We start from the raw sequence: 19,433 nt of genomic DNA on the forward strand, positions 1-19,433 counted from the left end.
AATGTGTAATTTGAATCAATTTCTATCCTTTTAAAAATACATCATAAAGTGTACTTTTTTAAGGATTTAGTTATTAAAGGATTAATTATGGATTGCTAACCAGTTAATATTAAGAGGAAGCTTTTAAAGCTTAATTCAGCAATTTTTTAATTGTTGTTTCTCCTAAAGGTAAACCACTAAAAAGAAAGAACTTCGGGTTTTTCTTTAAAATAAACTAGAGGAACTGAATCATCTTAGTACTCTAAGGAAAATAAAATAACAATGATTATTGTAGTAGTGGCGAACGAATCATTAATAGTCTAACTTATAAAAATATTAAAAAAAATTTTTACCAAAGAAGAGAAAAATGGGTTCTTCATTTTTAATAAGTAATAAGTAATAAAGTAAAATGGGAACTTAACCTGTTTGAATATTGGAGAACCAATCTCCAAAGACTAAATATATTAACTGAGTGATAGTGAAGAGTACCGTAAGGGAAAGCAATGAAATAGTTAATCTATAAGCGAAGATAGTGAATTTTAAATAAATTATTATCTTGTACCTTTTGCATAATGGGTCAGCAAGTTTTAATTATTTGCAAGCTGAAAAGCCATAAAGTAAATAATTAAAGACCCGAAACCTGACGATCTTACCATGAACAGATTTTAAGGATCGAACCAGTAATCGTTGCAAAGATTTTGGATGATTTGTGGTAAGGGGTGAAATGCTAATCGAGTTAGGTGATAGCTGGTTGTCCACGAAACCATTTTAAGATGGGCACTTCAAAAACTAAATGAGGTACAGAAATTTATTGCCTTCAAGAAGTTTTTTCTTGTTAATAGGGGATCTAAAGATTTACCTAAGGCGTTAATTAATCTCGGAATAAATTTAAAAAAGTTTGAAGTAGTTAGACAATTGGCGATAAGGTCAATAGTCAAAAGAGAAACAGCTCAGATCAAAGATTTAAAGTTCCCCAATTTAAGTTAAGTGATTTAAAGATAGTCTTACTCCTTATTCAATAAGAATATGGGCTTGGAAACAGCCATTATCTAAGGAGTACGTAATAGTTCACTTATCCAAAAAAAATAATATTTTCTGGAGAAAGGCATCAAAAATTTAACGGATCTTAAACTTAATACTTAAACTTTGGCAGTATTTTAAAAATACTGGGTAGTGGACCGATCTATATAAAGATGAAGATGAACTTTTAAGTTTATTGGATTTATTAGATGCGAGAATGCTGACATAAGTAACGTAAAAAAAGGTCAAATTCCTTTTCACCGAAAACTGAAGGGTTTTGACTTAAAAAGCTTAGCTTAAGTCAAATAAAGTAACAATCTCTAAGCTAATAAATAGTGATGAGTAAATCTTAACGGATCTTAAAATAAAAGTTTTATTGAATAGAAATTTTTATTCAGGAAAATTATCCGTTATTTTAATTGTACCCTAAACCGACACTGGTCAGTTAAGAGAATATCTTAAGGTGTTGAGAGAACTATGCTTAAGGAACTCGGCAAATTAGCTCTGTTACTTCGGTATAAAGAGTGTTCATTATTTTATGAACTCAATAAAGAGAACCCTACAACTGTTTACTTAAAACACAGCACATTGCCAAAATTAAAAAATTATAGTATAATGTGTGAGGTCTGCTCAATGTCCTATGGTTAACAATACGAACTTTAACGAGTTTTACGGAACCCAGGATAAATAGCGGCTTTAACTCTGAGGGTCCTAAGGTAGCGAAATTCCTTGTCCGATAAATACGGTCCCGCATGAATGACTTAATGATAGGGTTGCTGTCTCAAGCATAGACTCAGTGAAATTGTAATTGCTGTGAAGATACAGTGTTCCCTCAGCTAGACGGAAAGACCCTGGCAGCTTTACGATAGTTAATTATTGATTAAAGAAAAAATCATCCAAAAGGTGATCTCTTCTTTCTCGCTTTATCTATTTTTGTTCAGTATAGAGGTTAGTCGTTTAGACAAAAATGAGATATCCTCCTTAAATAATAAAGATCTTTAAAGTTTAAACTTGACATTAATTAATTGATCGTTTCTGTGGGGCGCAGGCCTCATAAAAAATAACTGAGGTATCCTAGATCTATATAATTTGTCTAGAAATCAAAGTATCCAGAAACATTTTTTAAGTGTTTCTTAATTAAAGATACATGACGCATATAAGCATAAATAGGTTAAACTGAAAGACTAACAAGTCGCACAGATATGTAAATAGGGTTAAATGATCCACATTGAAACACTAATTTAGTGTTTGTATGGAAAACAATGTGCTCAATGAGCGAAGTTACGCCAGGGATAACAGGTTAATAGAGAGCTAAAGTACAAATCAAATTCTCTGTTTGACACCTCGATGTCGACTCAACCTATCCTCCGGTTGTAGCAGATTGGAAGGGTTAGACTGTTCGTCTATTTAAAAGGTTACGTGAGTTGGGTTAAATCCGTCGTAAGACAGGATGGTTCCTATCTACTGAGGGAAAAATAAGCAAATTAAAATTTATCTTTTGTACGCAAGGATTTAGATAATTCAATCTCTAGTTTAACTATTGTTACTTAAATAAAAGTACTTTATTCAAAAGTTAAAAATTAAGTAGCACGGTAGTAAAGCCAAATTGAACAAATTAAAAACTGAAAGCATCTCAAGTTTGAAATTTATTTAAAGAGCTTATATTAAGAAAGTAGAAAACTTTCCAAAAGGACATCCTTAGGATGTACAAATCCTTATTTTAGTAAATCATTGTTTAGATAGATTTAGTTAATTTTTTAACCAAAGGGATTATCTCTTTGCTAATTTTTTAAATAACTGGAAATTGCCTAATTACACAATTTTTTTTACCATTTTTTTGATGAGGGTATTGTTTAAAGGGGATGTAGCTCAATGGTTAGAGCTTTCGCCTTTTAAGCGATAGGATAAGGGTTCAAATCCCTTCAGACCCATAAATAAAAGAACTAACTTCTCATAAAAGTGAGTTAAAGGAAAAATAGTTCTAATTGGTAAGAAGGATACTTGCTACGTATCTGGTGAATAACCTTGTGAGTTCGAGTCTCACTTTTTCCGTAAATATTTGTTGTTGTAGCTCAATGGTAGAGCAAGTCACTGTTAATGACCTGATAGTGGTTCGATTCCACTCAATAACGATAAAAATATATATAATGAGTTTGATGTTAGCTCGGTTATAACGCTATCTAGAGATTTTAACACATGCAAATCGAACGAATCAACAAAAACAATACATCCTTTAGGGGATGTTTGTGTTTTTTTGTGACGTGGTGAACAGGTGAGTAAAAGGGAAGAACGGACCTTAAATTTCGGCTAAATTCCGAATAAACACACTCTTTTGGAGTGTTGTGAAAGAAGTGAAAACTTTGATTTAAGACTGGCTTCTTACGATTAAAGTAGTTGGAGAGGTAAAAGCTTAACAAGCTCAAATCGTAATCATGACACTAAGTGGTGCTCTGATCACATTGGCTCTGAGACAACAGCCAAGATGAACATTTAGTTCATCCAGCAGTGGAGAATATTAGTCAATGATCGAAAGATTGAACTAGTCATCTAGAAGAGTGAAACTTTTAGTTATAGCTCCTTAAATTAAGAAAATTTGATTCTTAATTTTATGTAATTCTTGCCAATTTCCGTGCCAGCAGCAGCGGTTATACGGATAGAATAAGCGTTTAACATAATAAAAAGGCCTAAAAAGTATGTAGATGGAAAAAAACAAATCTTTTTCTAGAGTAATAAAGATGTTTGTAGTATTGTCAAATAAGGGATCAAATCCGACAATCTTGATGAGACTGCTTAAGTAAAAACTACTTACAATTAATTACTGACATTGAGATACGAAGGCTTAGATCGCGAAAGAGATTAGATACCTCTGTAGTCTAAGCTGTAAACGATTATTGCTCTCCCAATCTTTTTGATTGGGTTTAGTGAAGACGGTAAGCAATATGCCTGGGGAGTACTTTCGCAAGATTGAAACCCAAAACATTAGACGGTCTTGGAAATCCGCAGTGAATCATGTTATTTAATTAGATAATCCGCTAAAAATCTTACCTTTCCTTAAAACAATTAGTTTTAATTGTTGGGTATTGCATGGCTGTCTTTAGTTAATGTCGTAAGATGAGGTTAATTCCCATTAATTAACGAAAGCCTTCAAAGAATTTGTTTTTCTTTGTGTTAGTGATAAGCTAACTTTTTAGAGGGTTAAGACAAGTCAATATGATCCTTATGGAAAGGGCTATAGACGTGATATAAAATCTAATCCAATAATTTTTAATATCGAAAGATTGAAGTATTATTATAATGGTTAGGAGATTTATTCAGATTTAAATCTGTAATTTGATTTAATGAAGGAGGAATTGCGAGTAATCACTAATCATTACGTAGTGGTGAAATTTATCTCTGAGATGTACTAACTACTCGTCAAGCGCTGAAAGTATTAATCTCTTGAAGAAGACATTCATTTGTTTTCCAAAGGTGTTGTGCAATTAGTGTTAAGTCGAAATAAGGTAACCGTAGTGGAAGTTGCGGTTGAATAATTAATTCAGGTTAACCCCCCCCCAAAAAATAAAATACATCCATATCAAAAAGATGTTAATTGTTGGTATAGTTTAATTGGTTAAAATAATCTCCTCATGTGAGATTGATCTATAGGTTCGAGCCCTTTTACCAACTTTTCCTTAACCACATCTGTTTAAGTCAAAAAATCTTAAATGGTAGGAAACCTTTAAACAAAGTTTAAAAAAGTTATTAAATAATCTTAATGATCTTTTCATCTACCCTAAAATATTGAATCCTTTTAAAATAGTTTAATAAATTAGCTTTTGGATGAAAACTAAAAATTTTTTTTTAACTTAAACTTATTTAGAAATTAATAATTTAGTCTTGAGTTTAATGAACTCTTGGTGGACTTATGTTAATAGATGGATATTCTCAACTAATGCTAAGGATATTGCCATACTATATTTATTATTCGGATTGGTATCTGGGATAATTGGATCTGTATTCTCTTTTATAATTAGAATGGAACTATCAGCTCCAGGATCTCAATTCCTTTCTGGAAATGGTCAATTATACAATGTTGCAATCTCAGCACATGGTATACTTATGATTTTTTTCTTCATTATTCCTGCTTTATTTGGTGCATTTGGTAATTATTTAGTACCTCTTATGATAGGTGCTCCAGATGTTGCTTACCCTAGAGTAAATAATTTCACATTCTGGTTACTACCTCCTGCTCTAATGCTATTATTAATTTCTGCATTAACAGAAGAAGGACCTGGTGGTGGTTGGACGGTTTTAAAGCCGCAGACAAAATTGTCTGAAAACTCTTCTCGATGCGAAAAAGTCCTCTACTCGGAAGTAATTACTCAGTTAATTTATTTTTTAACTAGTAAAAAGATTACTAACTTGGGGAAAATTCGCCTGGTTAAATCCATCAGAGACTCGTTTCTATCACAATTAGAAAATATTTTATGTTTCTTTTTGGTTTATAGAACAACATACTCTTTCGGAGTGTGTTTAATGAAGAGGTTCTTATTTAATAAATTTTTTAATAGACATCCTTTTACAAGGGTAAAAAGCTGTTTTTCATCATCTTCACCATCAAAATTCTCTTTTACTCAATGGTTAGTAGGATTTACTGATGGTGATGGTTGTTTTAGTATTTCAAAACAAAAAATAAAAAATGGCAAAAATAAATGGTCTCTTACTTTTAAATTAACACAAAATCTTTATAATTATAGAATTTTATATTTTATTAAGAGAAATTTAGGTATTGGTTCACTTTATAAAGAATCTTCAACTAATACAGTAATATATAGATTAAGAAGAAGAGAGCATCTTAAAAAGATTATAGATATTTTTGATCAATTCCCTCTTTTAACTAAAAAATATTGGGATTATTATTTGTTTAAAAAAGCATTCTTAATTTTAGAGGACGCTAATCTAAATTCTTTTGAAAAAAATAGTAAACTAGAAGAGATCAGAATAGAGAAAAAGTCTTTAAAACAATATTCTCCAGTTAATTTAGAAAAATATTTAACAAAGTCTTGGTTAATTGGATTTATTGAAGCAGAAGGGAGCTTTTATTTACTACAAAAAAGCCCTGTAAGAATAATTCATGGGTTTGAGATTACTCAAAATTATGAACAACCCCTACTTGCTCAGATTTCAGAGTTCCTATTTAATTCTCAAATCTCACCAAAAATAAAATCAAAAAAAAATTCCTTAATTACAAATTATTCCTTATCAACTAGTTCAAAAGAAAGAATGTTATTTCTTTCATCTTATTTTGAAAATTGTTTTAAAGGAGTAAAATCATTAGAATTTAAAATTTGGTCTAGATCTTTACGTAAAAATTATAATTTTGAACAGCTTTTAAGAGCTAGAGATTTAATTAGAAAATTAAAAAATAAATATTCCCGAGGATCACAACATCCAAAGGATAAATAAAATAAGTTCAAGGTATAGTCCGATCAAGATTGAGAAATCTTGTTAACTAAAATGATATCCACCACTATCAAGTATCACTTCTCATAGTGGTCCAGCTATTGATCTAGCTATTTTAAGTTTACAATTAACTGGTATTTCATCAACATTAGGATCAGTAAATTTAATAGCGACAATGATTAATATGAGAGCTCCAGGATTAAGTTTATATCAAATGCCATTATTTGCATGGGCTATAATGATTACATCAATTCTATTACTGCTTACTTTACCAGTTTTAGCAGGTGGATTATTTATGTTATTCTCAGATAGAAATTTAAATACTTCATTCTATGCTCCTGAAGGTGGTGGTGACCCTGTACTTTACCAACATTTATTCTGGTTCTTTGGTCATCCAGAGGTCAATTTAATAGGCCTCTTAACGTTGCTATATGCTGGAACTACTTGAAAAATACTAGATAAGTGTTTTTGTTTTAAATACTCCAAGAAAAACACCAGATTAGTGTTTATTTTTATAGTAAAAATGTTAAAACAATTAAGTATATCAGCAGGTAACCTTTTGAATAAGGGAACCTCAGAGACTTTACGCAACGAAATCACAACAAAAAAAGTTTCTATTCATCTCCCTAAACACTTAAAACCAGCTAATGATTCTCAATTTGGTCACTATTTAGCAGGTTTAATTGATGGTGATGGTCATTTTAGTAGTAAACAACAATTAATTATTGCTTTTCACTCTTTAGATATACAATTAGCTTATTATATTAAAAAACAAATAGGTTATGGTATTGTACGTAAAATTAAAGATAAAAATGCTATTCTTTTTATAATAGCTAACTCTAAAGGAATTGAAAGAGTAATAACTTTAATTAATAATAAATTTAGAACTACTAGTAAATATAATCAGATTATTAATAATATATTTGCTCATCCTAGATTTAAAGAATTTAGTAAAACTATTACTTTAGGTTTAAATTCAAATAATAATTTAAATAATCATTGGCTAGCTGGATTCTCAGATGCTGATGCTAGTTTTCAGATTAAAATTTTAAATAGGGACAAAAAAATAGAAGTTCGATTGAACTATCAAATAGATCAAAAAAAAGAGTATCTTTTGAGTTTAATTAAAGATAATTTAGGTGGTAATATAGGCTATCGAAAAAGTCAAGATACTTATTATTATGGTTCTACTAGTTTTGGTTCAGCTAAAAAAGTTATTAATTATTTTGATAATTATCATTTGCTATCTTCTAAATATATTAGCTATTTAAAATGAAGAAAAGCTTATCTTATTATTCAAGAAAATAAACATTTAACAGAATCAGGACTTTCTCAAATAAAAAAACCTCATCCCTATCGGAAGAATATTAATTAGATTTGTTGAGATTTAAAATAAAGTCCTAACAAGGGTATAAAGCTTTTGAGTGTTAAAAAGAATAAATCACCTTTTGGGTGATTTTTTTTCATTAACCAAAATTTATTGTTATATTTTAATTATGCCAGCTTTCGGTGTTGTTAGTCACATTATTCCTAGTTTAGCTCATAAACCTATTTTCGGTAAAGAAGGTATGCTTTGGGCTATGTTAAGTATTGCTTTATTAGGATTAATGGTATGGTCTCATCACTTATTCACAGTTGGTTTAGATGTTGATACTAGAGCTTATTTCAGTGCTGCAACTATGGTTATTGCAATTCCAACAGGTATTAAAATCTTCAGTTGGTTAGCTACTTTAACAGGTGGTGCAATACAATGGTCAAGAGTACCTATGTTATATGCTATTGGTTTCTTAATCTTATTCACAATTGGTGGATTAACAGGTGTTATATTAAGTAATTCAGTATTAGATATCGCTTTCCATGATACTTATTTCGTTGTAGCTCACTTCCATTACGTTCTGTCAATGGGTGCATTATTTGGTCTTTGTGGTGCATACTACTATTGGAGTCCAAAAATGTTTGGATTAATGTACAATGAAACTCTAGCTTCAATCCAATTCTGGATTTTATTCATAGGTGTTAATATTGTATTCGGTCCTCAACATTTCTTAGGATTAAATGGTATGCCTAGAAGAATACCAGATTATCCAGATGCATTTGTGGGATGGAATTTTGTATCAAGTATTGGTTCAGTAATTTCTATTCTTTCATTATTCCTATTTATGTATGTTATGTATGATCAATTTACATCAAATAGAGTGGTTAAAACAAATCCTTATTTAATCCCTAGCTATTTTGATGATAATGTAATCTTCGTAAATGAAAAATTAGGGGTAGCTCAATCAATAGAATGGTTACTACATTCACCAGTACACGAACACGCATTTAATACATTACCTACAAAAAGTATTTAATTTAAAATCTTAACCCCCCTTTTATTTTATAAACTTTATTCCAATTTAAAAATTGGAGAGGGAGATTGAAGGATAATTTAGCTATCCTATTCAAAATTGTATCTTTATAATTTTTTTATTCCTTATATGTGAGAGAACACTATTGAGATAAACTAATTTAGCTTAAACATGAATCTTTCTACTAAATTTCAAGGACATCCTTATCATATTGTAAGTGCGTCACCTTGGCCATTTTTCTTATCTGTAGTATTATTCTTTAACTGTTTAGCAGCTACATTATATTTACATGGATACAAACATTCATCAGTATTCTTTGGAATCAGTTTCTTAGGTTTATTAGCAACTATGTATTTATGGTTTAGAGATATGTCAACTGAAGCTAATATTCATGGTGCACATACAAAAGCAGTAACAAAAGGATTAAAAATAGGATTTATGTTATTCCTAATTTCTGAAACTTTCTTATTTGCTTCTATTTTCTGGGCTTTCTTCCATAGTTCATTATCACCTACTTTTGAATTAGGTGCAGTATGGCCACCAGTAGGAATAGCAGATAAAACAATAGATCCATTAGAAGTCCCTCTATTAAATACAGTAATTTTATTAACTTCTGGTGCTAGTTTAACTTATGCTCATTATTCATTAATTGCTAGAAATAGAGAAAATGCTTTAAAAGGTTTATATATGACTATCGCTTTATCATTCTTATTCTTAGGAGGTCAAGCTTATGAATACTGGAATGCTCCATTCACTATTTCAGATTCTGTTTATGGTGCTAGTTTCTATTTTGCTACTGGTCTTCATGGTATTCATATTATTGTTGGTACAATTCTACTTCTTGTTGCTACTTATAATATTTATACTTACCACTTAACTAATACTCATCATAATGGATTTGAATGTGGTATTTATTATTGGCATTTCTGTGATGTTGTTTGGTTATTCCTTTATTTAACTATTTATATTTGGGGTAGCTAAGGCTTACTTCAATTTTTCCCCCCTTTTTATATCTTATTTCTCTAAAATAGTCTGTATAGCTCAATGGTAGAGCATCTCACTTCTAATGAGTCGATCTAAGTTCGATTCTTAGTACAGATTCCACACCTAGAAGGTGTGTATTTTTTTTTTAGCTAATTTAACTCAATTGGTAGAGTGCGTACCTTGTAAGTACGAAGTTAGAGGTTCAATTCCTCTAATTAGCAATCCCTTTCCCATATTTTTGGTATAAGAGGATCTCAGATAGTATCTAACCTATCTTATCTTTTATTATCCAATATCCTTTTAATAAGATTTGGATCTTTTTTCCCAATTCCTTCAAATTTTTGACTATTTATCGATAATGATTGTTCAATTTAGAAGGGATAATTTCAAATTTAATTTTTATGAAAATTTTAAAATCTAATCCTTTTTTAGCTTTGGCTAATAATTATATGATTGATGCTCCTGAACCTTCAAATATTTCATACTTCTGGAATTTTGGTTCTCTTTTAGCTTGTGTATTAGTTATTCAAATTGTAACTGGTATACTTTTAGCTTGTTTTTATATTCCTAATATGGATTTAGCTTTCCTTTCAGTTGAAAGAATTGTTAGAGATGTAAATTATGGTTTCTTATTAAGAGCTTTCCATGCAAATGGTGCTAGTTTCTTCTTTATCTTCTTATACTTACACATAGGTAGAGGTTTATATTATGGTTCTTATAAATATCCAAGAACAATGACATGGAATATTGGTGTTATTATCTTCTTATTAACTATTATTACTGCCTTTTTAGGTTACTGTTTACCAGCTAATCAAATGTCATTCTGGGGTGCAACTGTTATTACTAATTTATTATCAGCTGTTCCTTTCATTGGTGATGATTTAGTTCATCTATTATGGGGTGGATTTAGTGTATCTAATCCTACTTTAAATAGATTCTTCTCACTTCACTATTTAATGCCTTTTGTTATTGCTGCTTTATCAGTAATGCATTTAATTGCTCTACATACTAATGGTTCATCAAATCCATTAGGTGTAACAGCTAATATGGACAGAATCCCAATGAACCCGTATTATCTGATAAAATTGCGCCGTTGTGGTATATATGTGTACCCTCATAGAGAAAGGGATATCTTGTGTGTAAAGATATGAACAATACACTTAGGTAGCTGGGGAAACCCAATGCCGAACAGAGCATGTGTACAGAAGGTCCTTCCTGTAACGAAACAGATAAGTTCAGATGGATCAGTTCAAATAGATACGGTTAGAGCTGTATTGCCCGAATTCCAATTCCCATCTCACCCTCAGATAGGTGATTGTCTTAGCTGAATAGAGACATTCTTCTCTAGATCTTTGGTTGGCTTTTATGACCAAGGATACACACCAGGAGAAGAGAGTTGTACCAATAGTACAATTAAGGGAATGAGTGGAAAACCTACGTCTATCAACTCAAACATATATACAACTACGGGTCCCGCTAAGGTCAGTAATGACTATGCGGTCAGAGATCCTGGAGTAGCTGTTGATCATTTTGATCAATACGGTCCTTTGAAAGAGGGAAGAAGTTTGAACTCTGCAAAGATTTCAACACAGTGAAGTGGATCAGCTACATTAAAGTCTTCCAATAGATCAATATTTAATATTGGTTTAGGATACATTAATACTTTTTTAGGGGTATCTAATGTAAGAGGATTTAGTACAGGATCAGGACGATCAAAAAATGTACTAAATAAACTAGACGATTTATCTAAACGATCAAAAAATTATCCTAATCTTGTAATTGATAGAAATCTCTACAAAGATTTCCTATTAAATCGAGATATGTTCCTTATTGCTTATAATAAATTAAAATCTAATCCTGGTATGATGACTCCTGGTCTTAAACCGGATACTTTAGATGGAATGTCTATAGATGTTATTGATAAAATTATCCAAAGCCTTAAATCTGAAGAATTTAACTTCACTCCTGGTAGACGTATCTTAATTGATAAAGCCAGTGGTGGAAAAAGACCATTAACAATTGGTAGTCCTCGAGACAAATTAGTTCAAGAAATTCTTAGAATAGTCCTTGAGGCTATCTATGAACCATTATTTAATACTGCTTCTCATGGATTTAGACCAGGTCGAAGTTGTCATTCTGCTCTTAGATCTATTTTCACTAATTTTAAAGGTTGTACTTGGTGGATTGAAGGAGATATTAAAGCTTGTTTTGATTCTATCCCTCATGATAAATTAATTGCTCTATTATCTTCTAAAATTAAAGATCAACGATTTATTCAATTAATTCGTAAAGCTTTAAATGCTGGATATCTAACTGAAAATAGATATAAATACGATATTGTTGGAACTCCTCAAGGTTCTATAGTTAGTCCTATCTTAGCAAATATCTACCTTCATCAATTGGATGAATTTATTGAAAACCTAAAATCAGAATTTGATTACAAAGGTCCAATAGCTCGTAAAAGAACTTCTGAATCTAGACATCTTCATTATCTAATGGCAAAAGCCAAAAGAGAAAATGCTGATTCAAAAACAATTAGAAAAATAGCGATTGAAATGCGTAATGTTCCTAATAAGATACATGGTATTCAATCTAATAAACTAATGTATGTTCGATACGCTGATGATTGGATAGTTGCAGTTAATGGAAGTTATACTCAAACTAAAGAGATTTTAGCTAAAATTACCTGTTTCTGTTCATCAATTGGACTAACAGTATCTCCAACTAAGACTAAAATAACTAATTCATATACGGATAAAATACTTTTCCTTGGTACTAATATTAGCCATTCTAAAAATGTTACCTTTAGTAGACATTTTGGTATACTTCAAAGAAATTCTGGGTTTATTTTACTTTCTGCTCCTATGGATCGAATTGCAAAAAAACTTAGAGAAACTGGACTTATGCTTAATCATAAAGGTAGATCTGTTATTAGATGGTTACCTCTTGATGTACGACAAATTATTGGTTTAGCGAATTCTATTATTAGAGGTTACGATAATTATTATTCTTTTGTTCATAATAGAGGAAGATTTGCTACTTACGTTTACTTCATAATTAAAGACTGTGTTCTTCGAACATTAGCTCATAAATTATCATTAGGTACTAGAATGAAAGTAATTAAAAAATTTGGTCCTGACCTTTCTATCTATGATTACAACTCTAGAGATGAAAATAATAAACCAAAATTAATTACCCAATTATTTAAACCTTCTTGGAAAGTTAATGTTTGGGGATTTAAATCTGACAAAGTTAAATTGAACATTAGAACACTTTATGCTTCTCACTTATCAATGGCTAACTTAGAAAATCTACAGTGTGCTGCTTGTCAAAGTACTTATAAAGTGGAAATGCATCATGTTAGACAGATGAAAAATCTTAAACCAATCAAAGGTACTTTAGATTACTTAATGGCAAAAGCAAATAGAAAACAAATTCCATTATGTAGATCTTGTCACATGAAACTTCATGCTAATAAGTTAACTCTTAATGAGGATAAAAAAGTTTAGATATCTTAAATGTAGTGGAGAGCCGTATAATTACGAAAGTATCCCGTACGGTTCGGTGACGAGCCGTGTCAACCCTGCAAAGGGAATGCGTCTTAGTTCAATGATTTGATAACAATATTTATCTTCTTAATCGGTATAAATTATATGGCATTCTATAATCCATATGGATTTATGGAACCAGATTGTGCTTTACCAGCGGATCCTCTAAAAACTCCAATGTCTATTGTTCCAGAATGGTATTTATTACCTTTCTATGCTATTTTAAGAGCTATACCTAACTTCCAATTAGGAGTTATAGCAATGTTATTATCAATCTTAGTATTACTATTATTACCATTATTAGATTTCTCAGCTATTAGAGGTAATAGTTTTAACCCATTTGGTAAATTCTTCTTCTGGACATTTGTTGCCGATTTTGTAATTCTTGCATGGATTGGTGGATCACATCCAGAAAACGTCTTTATCACAATTGGTGCTATTGCTACAATCTTCTATTTTAGCTACTTCTTTATTTTAATACCAGTATATACTATATTAGGTAATACATTAATTGATTTAAATTTAAGCTCAATTAAACGATAATCTCTTCCCCCTTTACACTATATAAAAATATCTTATTTAAACAGTATAATATTTAATAAAAAGCTCATCAAAAGGTATGAATAAAAGTTTTTTACATAGATTAGGTAATAAAACATTCTTTGGGTGTTAGTAGTGATTAGAAGAAGTTGATCTTTTAGGGATTTATTTTTATCAGAATTTTTACGGTCAATTTTTATCTAATTAAATGTGAATAAGTTTGCGATTTAATGTAATTGGTTAACATCTCTGACTCATGATCAGTGTATTAAGGTTCAAGTCCTTAGGTCGCACTTTATGCTCTGATAACTTAACGGTTAAAGTGCAGTATTGAAGCTGCTGAGATATTGGTTCGATTCCATTTCAGAGCAAATAAAAGAATCTGTAGCTTAAAGTAAAGTATCGCCTTGTCACGGTGATGGATGCCCACTCGTACTGGGTCAGATTCGTTTAAGCAGATATAAGTCAATTGGCAGACCTTCTGATTTCCACTTAGATTATGTTCGTTCGAATCGGACTATCTGCATTAAATAAGCCTAAATGCTGGAATTTGGTAGACAGAACAAACTTAAGATTTGTCGCTTTCGAGCGTGTTGGTTCGAGTCCAACTTTAGGTATAACTAAAAAAAAAAAAGAGTATAGTTTAATTGGTAAAACTTCTGATTCCAAATTAGACATTGTTCGTTCAAGTCGGACTGCTCTTGATTTTTTATTCTTTGATCTGTTAGGGAAGTATGCAGATGTGATGAAATTGGTAAACATGTTTACCTTAGGAGTAAAATCTTGAAGGTTCGAATCCTTCCATCTGTAGGATAAAAAATCTCTAAAAGATTTTTCTTAGTTAAAATCTTAATTGATTACTAAAAATACTCTACAAAATTTTTATATTTTTTTAAATGTTTATTACAAGTCCTTTAGAACAATTCGAATTAAATAATTATTTCGGTTTCTATCTTTTTAATTACCATTTTGATTTCTCTAATTTTGGTTTCTATTTAGGTTTAAGTGCATTAATTGCTATTTCATTAGCAATAATAAATTTAACACCATATGGATCAGGAGCTAAAATAGTACCTCAAAAATTTGGTATAGCAATGGAAGCTATTTATTTTACTATGTTAAATTTAGTTGAAAATCAAATTCATAGTTCAAAAACTGTATCAGGACAAAGCTATTTCCCATTCATTTGGAGTTTATTTGTTTTAATCTTATTTTCTAATTTCTTAGGATTAATTCCTTATGGTTATGCTACTACTGCTCAATTAATCTTTACTTTAGGTTTAAGTATTTCTATTTTAATTGGTGCTACTATTTTAGGATTACAACAACATAAAGCTAAATTCTTTGGATTATTCTTACCTTCTGGTACTCCTACTCCTTTAATTCCTCTTTTAGTTTTAATTGAATTCGTTTCTTATATTGCTAGAGGTTTAAGTTTAGGTATTCGATTAGGTGCTAATATTATAGCAGGTCATTTAACAATGTCAATTTTAGGAGGTTTAATCTTTACTTTCATGGGATTAAATCTTATTACTTTTATTATTGGTTTCTTACCTATTACAGTTTTAGTCGCTATCTCTTTATTAGAATTTGGTATTGCTTTTATTCAAGCTTATGTATTCGCTATTTTAACTTGTGGATTCATTAATGATAGTTTAAACCTTCACTAATTTTCTCCCCCTATTTTTATGGTGATTGTAATTCAATGGTAGAATGCTTATTTGTGGCATAAGAAGTTCTTGGTTCGATTCCAAGTAATCACCCAATCAAAATTATATAACTCTCTTTAAAAAGTGTTTAACGGATAGAAACATGTATTGGTTCATGTACTTGCTTTGGGTGTGAGAATTTGTTAGTTCGAATCTAACCTATCCGATAATAAGTGATTGGGTTGTTGACTAATAGGTAAGTCCCTGAAATTTGACTTCAGTCTATGTAAGTTCGAATCTTACCATCCCATTACTTAAACATCTTTAAGATGTTCCTAAACCATCCAAAAAAAAAACACTTTATTAGTGGGATGGTCTCTTTTTTATTTAAGTATTTCCAAAATCAATTAGGAACCAATTAGGGTTTCTTAAATTTCTAATCAAAATGCAAAAAAATAATTTAAAAAATTTAATTACTACTATTGTAACTAATGCTTTTTTTAATCAAAAAGCTAATTTTTCAATACCTCTTAAAGGTGTTATTGGAGAAAAAAGACCATCAATCTTAATAGGAAATATTAATATAAATTTTAAAAGTGATTCTTTAATTGAAGTATCTTTCCCTTATTATCCTTTACTTAATAAAAATTATCCAAATCCTTCAATTATAAGTAATATTATACAAAAAGCTCTTTCAAATCATCTTTTATATTCATCTAAAAATTACTCTTTTATTGTTAATATTAGAGCTCTTCCTATTTCAACTCCTTATGGAAGTAGTTTAATCTTTTCAAAATATATAGCAATAATAATAGGATCAAATCCAAAAATAGCTTCTACATTATGGATAGATCCTAAACGATTTATTAATTTACCCAAATTACAAAGTGATTCTATATTTAAAATTTTAGGATTAAATGTACCAAAAGGATGGAAAGGTATTCATATCTCATTAAATTTAATTAAATGAAATAGTCTATCATCAAGAGGACGAATAACTAATATAATTAAAGGTAGTGTACCATTAACAAATAATTCTAATGGATATGATGAAAGTTCTTTAGCTATTTATTCTAAAATGGGTACTATTCAAATTAAGGTTAGATTGTCTTATTCTTCAAATCTTTAATTGTTTCCCCCTTCAATCATTTAAAGTTCTTTAACTTAAAAGGTCAGAGTGCAGACTTGATAAGTCTGTGGTATTGGTTCGATTCCAATAAGAACTAGCCAAATAAATTAATCCATTACAATATAATTAATACCCTTTAAAAGTTGTATGGAATTTTTCAATGAAGTAAAATAACTCCCAAATCTTTATTTTTCTTTAAACCTTTAGTAACTATCAATTTAAAAGTGAAAAAGATAAAAAATAAAGAAACCCTATAGGGTTACTCAAATCATTAATATGCCACAATTAGTACCATTCTATTTTATTAATATTTTATCTTTTGGTTTTTTAATCTTTACTGTTTTATTATATATTTCATCAGTATATGTATTACCAAGATATAATGAATTATTTATCTCAAGATCTATTATAAGTTCTTTATAATTTAACCCCTCCAAAAGTATTGATAATGTTCAGTGGTCTGAAATTGAATTTGCAAAATTTGATATATGAGTTCAATTCTCATCATTATCTTTTACCATATTTATTAGGAGAATAGCTTAATTGGTAGAGCACTTACCTTACAAGTAAGATTATAAGGGTTCAAATCCCTTTTCTCCTATTTCATCTCTAAAAAAAAGGGGAGAATTCTTATGTTGGTTTTAAGAGGTGAGTTGTAGCCTCATTAGGTCAATCCTATCGCAGGTTCGATTCCTGCTCTCCTCATTACTCAAAAGGGAGTAAAATCCCCTCTCTCATCTTTTTTAGTTTTAATTAATAATAAAATGGCATCCATAACTAATTTAGTATTGTAAAAGGGAAAATATTTTCTTAATATTTATTGCACTTTTAGCTTAATTGGTTAGAGTAACAATCTTCGAAATTGTTAGTATAGGTTCAAATCCTATAAAGTGTTAATGAGGTAAGGATTATAGCTTAACGGTTAAAGCAGAGAGCTCATAACTCTTGTATATTGGTTCGATTCCAGTTTGTCCTAATTTATTTTTCCTCTTTAATTGGAAGGGTGTCCGAGTGGTTTAAGGAGCGATATTTGAGCTATTGTGATTTATTCATCGCAGGTTCGAATCCTGCCCCTTTCGAAAGTCTACAGATAAAAAAAATCACATTTCTTTTTGTTAGAATAGTAAACTCTAGCTGTAGAGAGTTAAATTCATCTAAATTTTAAAATATGATACAAGCTGCAAAATACATTGGTGCTGGTTTAGCTACAATTGGTGTTAGTGGTGCTGGTGTTGGTATTGGATTAATCTTCAGTAACTTAATCTCAGGTACTTCAAGAAACCCATCAGTTCGACCTCACTTATTCTCAATGGCTATCCTAGGATTCGCCTTAACAGAAGCTACAGGTTTATTCTGTTTAATGTTAGCGTTCTTAATTATCTACGCTGCTTAATTTCCCCCTTTAAAAAAGAGAATACTGGGGATTTAATTTAATTGGTTAGAATATTGTGTTTGCACCACAAAAATCTGGTTTCGAGTACCAGAATCTCCATTTTCCCCCTCCAAAACATTTTATTTGAATGTTTTTAAACTAGAATCTGTTTGAAGAGAATTTGAATAATTCTTTGGAAAGTTTGGATCACTCATAACATTAGAATAGTATTTGTTTAAAGTGGTTAATAAAAAAGAAACCCAAGAGGGTAAGTCTACTAATATTAAAGAAAGAAGAATTCAGAATTAAATTCTGAAAGTGTTAAAATAGTAGTTCATTTTTAATTTTTAGTAATTTCAAATATAACAGAATCCATCTTATAAGATTCCTAGTTGGCTCTATTGTCTAATGGTTAAGACCTTACATCTTCATTGTAAATATCTTGGTTCGATTCCAAGTAGGGCTACTTAAATAATAATTTTGAAACTATTACTTTTCGGATATTATCTTATTTGTTCTCAATTTATTATTATTAACTCAATGTGCTCTCTATGTTATTTTTTAACTCTATATTAAATGATGCCCCTTCTAGCTGGGCTCTTTATTTCCAAGATGGTGCATCTCCTAGTTATTTAGGTATAACACACTTAAATGATTATCTTATGTTCTATCTAACTTTCATCTTTATCGGTGTAATCTATGCTATCTGTAAAGCTGTTATAGAATATAATTACAATAGCCATCCTATTGCTGCAAAATATACAACTCATGGTTCAATTGTTGAATTCATTTGGACTTTAATTCCAGCTTTAATCTTAATTTTAGTTGCTTTACCATCATTCAAACTTTTATACTTATTAGATGAAGTACAAAAACCAAGTATGACTGTTAAGGCAATTGGAAGACAATGGTTCTGGAGTTATGAATTAAACGATTTTGTTACTAATGAAAATGAACCAGTTTCATTTGATAGTTATATGGTACCAGAAGAAGATTTAGAAGAAGGTAGTCTAAGACAATTAGAAGTAGATAATCGATTAGTTCTACCTATAGATACACGAATAAGATTAATCTTAACAAGTGGTGATGTTATCCATAGTTGGGCTGTTCCTTCTTTAGGTATAAAATGTGATTGTATCCCTGGTAGATTAAATCAAGTTTCTTTATCTATTGATAGAGAAGGTTTATTCTACGGACAATGTAGTGAACTTTGTGGTGTACTTCATTCATCTATGCCTATTGTTGTTCAAGGTGTATCTCTTGAAGATTTCTTAGCTTGGTTAGAAGAAAATTCATAACCTCCCCCCTAAAGTGTTTATTAAATGATGAACTCAAATAGAGAATAATCAAGTTAAATAATAGTAAGATAAGTACTAAATTAGATTTTATAAAATTCCAAAGTATAAATATTTTTATATATGT

General features: G+C 30.1%; 11 protein-coding genes and 28 non-coding genes; all 39 read left to right on the plus strand. All coding sequences in view use genetic code 4, as the record gives it.

Annotated features, from left to right (window-relative positions):
* On the plus strand, positions 1-2,823 carry rnl. Its single transcript has one exon. It is a non-coding gene; the product is annotated as a large subunit ribosomal RNA (ribosomal RNA).
* A 34-nt stretch (positions 2,824-2,857) lies between these two features.
* Positions 2,858-2,930, plus strand: trnK(uuu). The gene has a single exon. It is a non-coding gene; the product is annotated as a tRNA-Lys (tRNA).
* Positions 2,931-2,968: 38 nt separating this feature from the next.
* trnS(gcu) lies at positions 2,969-3,051 on the plus strand. Its single transcript has one exon. It is a non-coding gene; the product is annotated as a tRNA-Ser (tRNA).
* A 9-nt stretch (positions 3,052-3,060) lies between these two features.
* trnN(guu) lies at positions 3,061-3,131 on the plus strand. The gene has a single exon. It is a non-coding gene; the product is annotated as a tRNA-Asn (tRNA).
* Positions 3,132-4,552, plus strand: rns. The gene has a single exon. It is a non-coding gene; the product is annotated as a small subunit ribosomal RNA (ribosomal RNA).
* Positions 4,553-4,590: 38 nt separating this feature from the next.
* Positions 4,591-4,665, plus strand: trnM(cau)e. Its single transcript has one exon. It is a non-coding gene; the product is annotated as a tRNA-Met (tRNA).
* A 219-nt stretch (positions 4,666-4,884) lies between these two features.
* cox1 (cytochrome oxidase subunit 1) lies at positions 4,885-8,792 on the plus strand. One transcript has 3 exons: positions 4,885-5,288; positions 6,499-6,843; positions 7,925-8,792. Exons 1-3 carry the CDS (start codon positions 4,885-4,887, stop codon positions 8,790-8,792), a joined length of 1,617 nt encoding a protein of 538 aa, YP_011104928.1.
* On the plus strand, positions 5,290-6,444 carry cox1-I1b (LAGLIDADG endonuclease domain-containing protein; the record flags this gene model as incomplete). The annotated part of the gene is made up of 1 exon: positions 5,290-6,444. A coding segment is annotated over one exon (1,155 nt), but the record flags the coding sequence as incomplete, so codon positions are not given.
* cox1-I2b (LAGLIDADG endonuclease domain-containing protein) lies at positions 6,845-7,816 on the plus strand (the record flags this gene model as incomplete). The annotated part of the gene is made up of 1 exon: positions 6,845-7,816. A coding segment is annotated over one exon (972 nt), but the record flags the coding sequence as incomplete, so codon positions are not given.
* Positions 8,793-8,960: 168 nt separating the features above from the next.
* Positions 8,961-9,770, plus strand: cox3 (cytochrome oxidase subunit 3). The gene has a single exon. It carries the CDS (start codon positions 8,961-8,963, stop codon positions 9,768-9,770), a length of 810 nt encoding a protein of 269 aa, YP_011104931.1.
* Positions 9,771-9,818: 48 nt separating this feature from the next.
* trnR(ucu) lies at positions 9,819-9,890 on the plus strand. The gene has a single exon. It is a non-coding gene; the product is annotated as a tRNA-Arg (tRNA).
* A 31-nt stretch (positions 9,891-9,921) lies between these two features.
* Positions 9,922-9,994, plus strand: trnT(ugu). The gene has a single exon. It is a non-coding gene; the product is annotated as a tRNA-Thr (tRNA).
* A 180-nt stretch (positions 9,995-10,174) lies between these two features.
* On the plus strand, positions 10,175-13,864 carry cob (apocytochrome b). One transcript has 2 exons: positions 10,175-10,858; positions 13,385-13,864. The coding sequence occupies exons 1-2, from the start codon at positions 10,175-10,177 to the stop codon at positions 13,862-13,864; spliced, it is 1,164 nt and encodes a 387-aa protein (YP_011104932.1).
* cob-I1 (reverse transcriptase domain-containing protein) lies at positions 10,859-13,282 on the plus strand (the record flags this gene model as incomplete). Its single annotated transcript has 1 exon — positions 10,859-13,282. A coding segment is annotated over one exon (2,424 nt), but the record flags the coding sequence as incomplete, so codon positions are not given.
* Positions 13,865-14,082: 218 nt separating the features above from the next.
* On the plus strand, positions 14,083-14,155 carry trnM(cau)f. The gene has a single exon. It is a non-coding gene; the product is annotated as a tRNA-Met (tRNA).
* A 5-nt stretch (positions 14,156-14,160) lies between these two features.
* trnF(gaa) lies at positions 14,161-14,232 on the plus strand. The gene has a single exon. It is a non-coding gene; the product is annotated as a tRNA-Phe (tRNA).
* Positions 14,233-14,239: 7 nt separating this feature from the next.
* trnD(guc) lies at positions 14,240-14,310 on the plus strand. Its single transcript has one exon. It is a non-coding gene; the product is annotated as a tRNA-Asp (tRNA).
* Positions 14,311-14,315: 5 nt separating this feature from the next.
* Positions 14,316-14,387, plus strand: trnG(ucc). The gene has a single exon. It is a non-coding gene; the product is annotated as a tRNA-Gly (tRNA).
* Positions 14,388-14,395: 8 nt separating this feature from the next.
* Positions 14,396-14,478, plus strand: trnL(uaa). Its single transcript has one exon. It is a non-coding gene; the product is annotated as a tRNA-Leu (tRNA).
* Positions 14,479-14,493: 15 nt separating this feature from the next.
* trnW(cca) lies at positions 14,494-14,565 on the plus strand. Its single transcript has one exon. It is a non-coding gene; the product is annotated as a tRNA-Trp (tRNA).
* A 32-nt stretch (positions 14,566-14,597) lies between these two features.
* trnL(uag) lies at positions 14,598-14,671 on the plus strand. The gene has a single exon. It is a non-coding gene; the product is annotated as a tRNA-Leu (tRNA).
* An 86-nt stretch (positions 14,672-14,757) lies between these two features.
* atp6 (ATP synthase F0 subunit 6) lies at positions 14,758-15,531 on the plus strand. The gene has a single exon. The coding sequence runs from the start codon at positions 14,758-14,760 to the stop codon at positions 15,529-15,531; it is 774 nt and encodes a 257-aa protein (YP_011104934.1).
* A 20-nt stretch (positions 15,532-15,551) lies between these two features.
* trnH(gug) lies at positions 15,552-15,624 on the plus strand. Its single transcript has one exon. It is a non-coding gene; the product is annotated as a tRNA-His (tRNA).
* Positions 15,625-15,662: 38 nt separating this feature from the next.
* Positions 15,663-15,737, plus strand: trnP(ugg). Its single transcript has one exon. It is a non-coding gene; the product is annotated as a tRNA-Pro (tRNA).
* An 11-nt stretch (positions 15,738-15,748) lies between these two features.
* Positions 15,749-15,821, plus strand: trnQ(uug). Its single transcript has one exon. It is a non-coding gene; the product is annotated as a tRNA-Gln (tRNA).
* Positions 15,822-15,955: 134 nt separating this feature from the next.
* On the plus strand, positions 15,956-16,639 carry rps3 (ribosomal protein S3). Its single transcript has one exon. The coding sequence runs from the start codon at positions 15,956-15,958 to the stop codon at positions 16,637-16,639; it is 684 nt and encodes a 227-aa protein (YP_011104935.1).
* A 24-nt stretch (positions 16,640-16,663) lies between these two features.
* Positions 16,664-16,736, plus strand: trnI(gau). The gene has a single exon. It is a non-coding gene; the product is annotated as a tRNA-Ile (tRNA).
* Positions 16,737-16,915: 179 nt separating this feature from the next.
* Positions 16,916-17,062, plus strand: atp8 (ATP synthase F0 subunit 8). Its single transcript has one exon. It carries the CDS (start codon positions 16,916-16,918, stop codon positions 17,060-17,062), a length of 147 nt encoding a protein of 48 aa, YP_011104936.1.
* A 21-nt stretch (positions 17,063-17,083) lies between these two features.
* trnC(gca) lies at positions 17,084-17,152 on the plus strand. The gene has a single exon. It is a non-coding gene; the product is annotated as a tRNA-Cys (tRNA).
* Positions 17,153-17,167: 15 nt separating this feature from the next.
* trnV(uac) lies at positions 17,168-17,240 on the plus strand. Its single transcript has one exon. It is a non-coding gene; the product is annotated as a tRNA-Val (tRNA).
* An 18-nt stretch (positions 17,241-17,258) lies between these two features.
* Positions 17,259-17,344, plus strand: trnY(gua). The gene has a single exon. It is a non-coding gene; the product is annotated as a tRNA-Tyr (tRNA).
* Positions 17,345-17,461: 117 nt separating this feature from the next.
* trnR(ucg) lies at positions 17,462-17,534 on the plus strand. The gene has a single exon. It is a non-coding gene; the product is annotated as a tRNA-Arg (tRNA).
* A 9-nt stretch (positions 17,535-17,543) lies between these two features.
* trnI(cau) lies at positions 17,544-17,615 on the plus strand. Its single transcript has one exon. It is a non-coding gene; the product is annotated as a tRNA-Ile (tRNA).
* A 21-nt stretch (positions 17,616-17,636) lies between these two features.
* Positions 17,637-17,718, plus strand: trnS(uga). Its single transcript has one exon. It is a non-coding gene; the product is annotated as a tRNA-Ser (tRNA).
* An 89-nt stretch (positions 17,719-17,807) lies between these two features.
* atp9 (ATP synthase F0 subunit 9) lies at positions 17,808-18,032 on the plus strand. Its single transcript has one exon. It carries the CDS (start codon positions 17,808-17,810, stop codon positions 18,030-18,032), a length of 225 nt encoding a protein of 74 aa, YP_011104937.1.
* A 26-nt stretch (positions 18,033-18,058) lies between these two features.
* trnA(ugc) lies at positions 18,059-18,131 on the plus strand. Its single transcript has one exon. It is a non-coding gene; the product is annotated as a tRNA-Ala (tRNA).
* Positions 18,132-18,405, plus strand: rnpB. Its single transcript has one exon.
* On the plus strand, positions 18,406-18,478 carry trnE(uuc). Its single transcript has one exon. It is a non-coding gene; the product is annotated as a tRNA-Glu (tRNA).
* An 84-nt stretch (positions 18,479-18,562) lies between these two features.
* Positions 18,563-19,309, plus strand: cox2 (cytochrome oxidase subunit 2). The gene has a single exon. It carries the CDS (start codon positions 18,563-18,565, stop codon positions 19,307-19,309), a length of 747 nt encoding a protein of 248 aa, YP_011104938.1.
* Positions 19,310-19,433: the final 124 nt, after the last annotated feature.

This window comes from Schizosaccharomyces pombe, mitochondrion, assembly GCF_000002945.2.
Source record: "Schizosaccharomyces pombe isolate MT1 mitochondrion, complete genome".
Taxonomy (NCBI): domain Eukaryota; kingdom Fungi; phylum Ascomycota; class Schizosaccharomycetes; order Schizosaccharomycetales; family Schizosaccharomycetaceae; genus Schizosaccharomyces; species Schizosaccharomyces pombe.